This window comes from Ceratotherium simum, chromosome 2 (genome assembly GCF_057802395.1).
Source record: "Ceratotherium simum simum isolate JZ-2026a chromosome 2, ASM5780239v1, whole genome shotgun sequence".
Taxonomy (NCBI): domain Eukaryota; kingdom Metazoa; phylum Chordata; class Mammalia; order Perissodactyla; family Rhinocerotidae; genus Ceratotherium; species Ceratotherium simum.
Genome location: NC_141901.1, coordinates 29,635,601 through 29,640,372, shown reverse-complemented (window position 1 = coordinate 29,640,372; position 4,772 = coordinate 29,635,601). Strand labels below are relative to the sequence as shown.

The 4,772-nt window shown below is 40.7% G+C and overlaps 1 protein-coding gene across 1 annotated transcript; it reads left to right on the top strand.

Moving 5' to 3' along the window:
* The first annotated feature begins 1,826 nt into the window (after nucleotides 1-1,826).
* Nucleotides 1,827-3,959, top strand: LOC147917796 (C4b-binding protein alpha chain-like). The gene is made up of 3 exons (XM_087418597.1): nucleotides 1,827-1,975; nucleotides 2,773-2,937; nucleotides 3,572-3,959. Exons 1-3 carry the CDS (start codon nucleotides 1,849-1,851, stop codon nucleotides 3,724-3,726), a joined length of 447 nt encoding a protein of 148 aa, XP_087274723.1. The 5' UTR covers nucleotides 1,827-1,848; the 3' UTR covers nucleotides 3,727-3,959.
* The last annotated feature ends 813 nt before the right edge of the window (nucleotides 3,960-4,772 follow it).

The window sequence follows — 4,772 nt, the reverse complement described above, 5'->3', positions numbered from 1 at the left end:
TGAGGTGACTTTTGGACCCCACCAAGCATGGGGGCTGGTTGCCAGGGGAGCCAATTGCATAATTAGAGGGTTGGAACTTTCAGTCTCACCCCCTGACCTCCAGGAAGGGGATAGGGGCTAGAAATTGAATCAATCGCCAATGGCCAAGGATTTAATCAATCATGCTTTTGTAATGAAGCCGCCACAAAACACCAGAAGGACAGGGTTCCTAGAGCTTCTGGGTTGGTGAACATGTTGATGTCAGGAGAACGGCGTGCCTGGAGAGGGCATGGACGTTCCATACACCTTCCCACTTACCTTTCCCTATGCATCTCTTTCATCTGGCTGTTCCTGAGCTATATCCTTTTACAGTAAACCAGTGACCTAGTAAGTAAAATGTTTCTCTGAGTTCTGTAAGCCACTCCAGCAAATTAATTGAACCAGAGGCGGGGGTCATGGGAACCTCTGATTTATAGCCATGGGTCAGAAGTACAGGTAATAGCCTGGACTTGTGGCTGGCATCTGAGGTAGGGGGAGGGTGCAGTCTGGTAGGACTGAAACCTTAACTTGTGGGATCTGATAGTGTTAGAATTGAGTTGAATTGTAGGATACCCAGTTGGTGTCTGGAGAATTGCTTGTTCCAACAGACACCACAGGCACACATTGAAATGGGATCCAAGAACACTAAAAAGAACAGGGAAGGTGGGAATTGAACTAGATGAAAATGTAGAGGAGGATCAAGAGAATGGTAGGGAGAAGGATTGCGTACGTAAAGACACAAATGTGGGAACACAAGGCATGATGGGAGAATGCTCTCTGAGCGTGAGTTTTCAATGAGAAAAGCCAGAGAAAAGTTTTTCTACATACCCCGGGGTTGCTATATGGTTTTAATCCTTTATTTATAGAAAATACAAAATTATGACACCCCTTTCAATCCCAATAAGACGTCTTTCCTAAAACTCTTTCTTTAAAATTATCTGTATTTACCAATGTATTACAATTTTTTATTAAATTCTCCAACAGGAGCTTATGAAATTTGATACAATGTCTTTTCATACGGGCTAAGTCTTATTTCATTATTCAAGTAATTAAAAACATTTTTTCCCTAAGATTCTTTTCTATAAAAGATCCAAAAACACAGAGTATTCTTGGGGTTGGTGGGTAGGGAGGTGCTGGGGGATTTTGGATTTGCATAATCCTTCCAAGTTTTGACACGGCAATGTCTGTTTTTAACAAATATTCTTGAGTAACTTCAGTTAAAAAAAGAAAAAGACTCCTCTGTTGCTGACTGTAAGCTTTATTATCTAAAGGTCTTTCATTGTCCCCAGGTAGCCTCTTTTCTCAGCTGAGGCAGCATGTTGTCAAGGGCACAGGCTTTGTGGAGCAAAATTACATCAACTATGCTCCTCCCTAGTTGTGCAACCTTGGGGAAGCTACTTTATCTCTCCATTTCCTCATTTGCAAAATGGGGATAATAATAGTGCTTACCTCACAGGATTGTTTGGGGGGGATTATATGAGTTAATATTTGTTAAATGCTTAAAATATTAACTGACACACTCACACACATTTTATTAAATATTTAAATGTATTGAAAAAAATAGTTCTATACAGGTGAGGAGTTATTTCTCTTTCCCCCAGATACTCATACACATATCCACTTTCCTTAATTCCCAGCACTTGGTAATATGGGGGCACACCCTTACTTTGTGAATTATTCCAAGTTGTCTAATGGGCAGTGAAATTGATTGGGAAGGATAAATCCCTAAGTGTGTGTTTTTTCTCTAATGAGTCAGAAAAAAATCACTCTCTTCCTCTCTCTCTCTCTCTCTCACCATTCAAGGTTGCAGGCCTCCACCCAGAATTAAAAATGGACGCTCTAAAGATACTAGTAAATCTGGTGGAGTATGAATACGGGGAAGGATATGCTCTGGTTGGAGAAGCTAAAATCTCCTGGATGTTTTCAAAATGGTCATCTCTAGCTCTTCAAAGTAAAGGTAATGCCAGCTCCCTGGGGTAGAATAGTGATAAGTAGATAGAACCACTGCAGAGTGGGTTAGAAGTGACTCTGAGAGAAAGGGTCTTCCCAGCCAGAGGCAGAGTCACCATGGGCATGTGCTTGAGTGCTGAGTGAAGTCTATCATGGCTTAATTCCAAATGTCCAAAAAATAACACCCTCAGGTTCTTATACAGGCCAGAACCTTTCACAAGAGAGTTGACCTATGGGGTTGACCTCCCTATTGGTCAAGCAGCTGTTATGGCAGAATAAGTAAAATGTTCCTAAGCAGGTTACTTACATCATTTTACTCATAACAATTCTGGGAGATATGTTGCTGTTTTATTTTACACAGAGGAAAACTGAGGCAAGAAGGGAGGCCCTAGAGTACAGAAGTAAAGGGCTCAGAATCTAGAATTAGACACCCCCGGGTTCACACTCTGGCTCTGCCACTTTAAAGTTGCTGTGTGCTTTGGGGCAAGCCATTTAGCTTCTCCATGCCTCAGTTTTCTTGTCTCTACAATGGAGATAACCATAGTGCCTCTCTCACAGAGTTGCTGAAGGCTTACGTGCATGTAATGTGCCTGGTGCAAGGACTGATATACTGCAAGTGCTCAGTAAAAATATTCGCCAGTGACAGTGTTGGTAGAGATGGTAGTAGTGGTGGTGGATCAGCAGTGTAGAAAGAAAAGGTAGAATCCAGCAATATTTCTTATCCCTTTTATTATGATATTATCATGTTAAAATGTGTTTCCTCTGAGATATTCAAGACGCTAAGAAAATGTGTTTTGATTACAGCTGTGTGCCTAAAACCAGAAATACCAAATGGAAAGCTGACTGTGGAAAAGGATCAGTATGTCAACCCTGAAACTGTCACCATCCAGTGTGACCCTGGCTATAGGATGGTTGGCTCCCAGAGTATCTCTTGCTCAAAGAACAAATCTTGGAGTCCAATGTACCCAAGTGCAAGAGGGTAAATAATACTCATTCAATGAATTTTTTTGTCATATAATACCTTAAAATAAACTACAGGAAAATAGGATGATTCATAAAATAGGAAAAGTGATAATATGTCCTAAAGGACTATCTCAGTTGTTGGGGTTAATTTATAAGGTGGTTCTTTCCATCTTGAAGCATTGTGATGAGTCTGCAACGGTAGCAAAGTTTATTGCATCAATTTTATAACCGGTCAGCCCAGGTCTGTGAACAGGAGAGCCTCATTGACCATATATCCTGGCCTAGCCCTCAGTATTTTCTCCAATATATGATGTGCTTTTGCTCCATTTCTTGTTGGTCAGCAAAACTGACATGCCAGTTGTTCTTTCAGACATTTTTTGGGATTCCCTTGCTGCTTAAACGTCCTCTCTGCTTGAGCCGATACTGAGTATTACCTAAGAACACACGTGGATTCAGCTCTCAGGGAAATATTTTGCTAGAATCCAGAGTATTGTTCTGGAGTTTCCTGCCCATCAACCAGTCCTTGGGTGAGTCTTCATCTTCCAATCTTCCTCCGATCACAAGACTTCCTAAAGAAGCACAAGCCTTTACAAGGATGGGGAAACTTCCCGAAATCTCTCTTTTGATTTTCTCTTTCAAGAAGTCCCTGAAGATTGTGAGATACTCCTGAAAGGCAAAAAACTCTTACAGTGTTTCCCAAGTCCCCAGGACTCAAAAGTGACCCTGGAGTTACATAAACTATCTCTGGGGATTAAAAAAATAGAACAAGAGAGAGACAAGGAAAAAACCATTTAAATACACTACACCTCCTTTTGATGGGGAAGAGATTTGCTTTTCTGTACAGCTCTAGAGAGACAAACCTCAGTTTATCAATTTCACTTAAGCATCATCATTTATTGCAATAAGTAACATTGCTAAAATTTGCTAATACACATAGTGATCCTGGAACATGGAACTACTGATGCTTTATATACCATTATCACTCAAGTTTTTACTTTTCTGGATTTGGCAAGCTAGCTGAAATAAATAATTACCTATTAAAAATCAGTGCATCTTAATTTTCATTTGGATATCTATGATATATAATATGAGGGCCCTGCACAAGTCCACTTCCTAAAGTTAATTAAGTTTCTTTTCCATTTTATTATATCTCAGTGAGATCGTGAAGGGCAAAGAGTTTACATAGTAGTGTTCACGCAGTTATTTCTTGCTGCACATCAGGTACATGTTGTTTAGCTCATAAGAGACTGTTATCCTCGGTGATTGTAAACATCCCTCTTCATTTTCTTCCTTATCTCCTGATTACCATTCCCCAATCGCTTCTCTCTACCTTCCAGGAACCCACACTAGTGTGTGTGATAGATATCCTTAAATATGCATGAAGGTTTGGGGTGTATATATGTTCATCACATTCCTTGCTCCTGAATGCTGCATAATATTCCATAACATGTATCCCCCATATTTTACTTATTCATTCCCATTGTGTGAACCCCTAGTTTGCTTCCAACTCCCCTTTACCGCAAACAACTCTGTGATAAATATCCTTGTACATGTCTTTTTTGTGCCCGTCTCAGCCTGTTAATAACCAACGCTGTGGCTGGACCAGCCCTTGTGGTTCTTATCATAATTGCAAGACGCCCTTCAGAAATAACCATCAGGAAACTTTGGAAAAATAAAGGTTTATTACTTACAGGACCTGGAAATTACACAGCACACCTGGTGCCACATGACAAGGTCACAGGTAGAGAGAGAGAGAGAGAGAGAGCACAGGCCTGGGGTTCTGCTTTTATTGAGGTTGAGGGTGGGGGCCTCGGGTTTTACAAGCTCACACTTTATTGGTG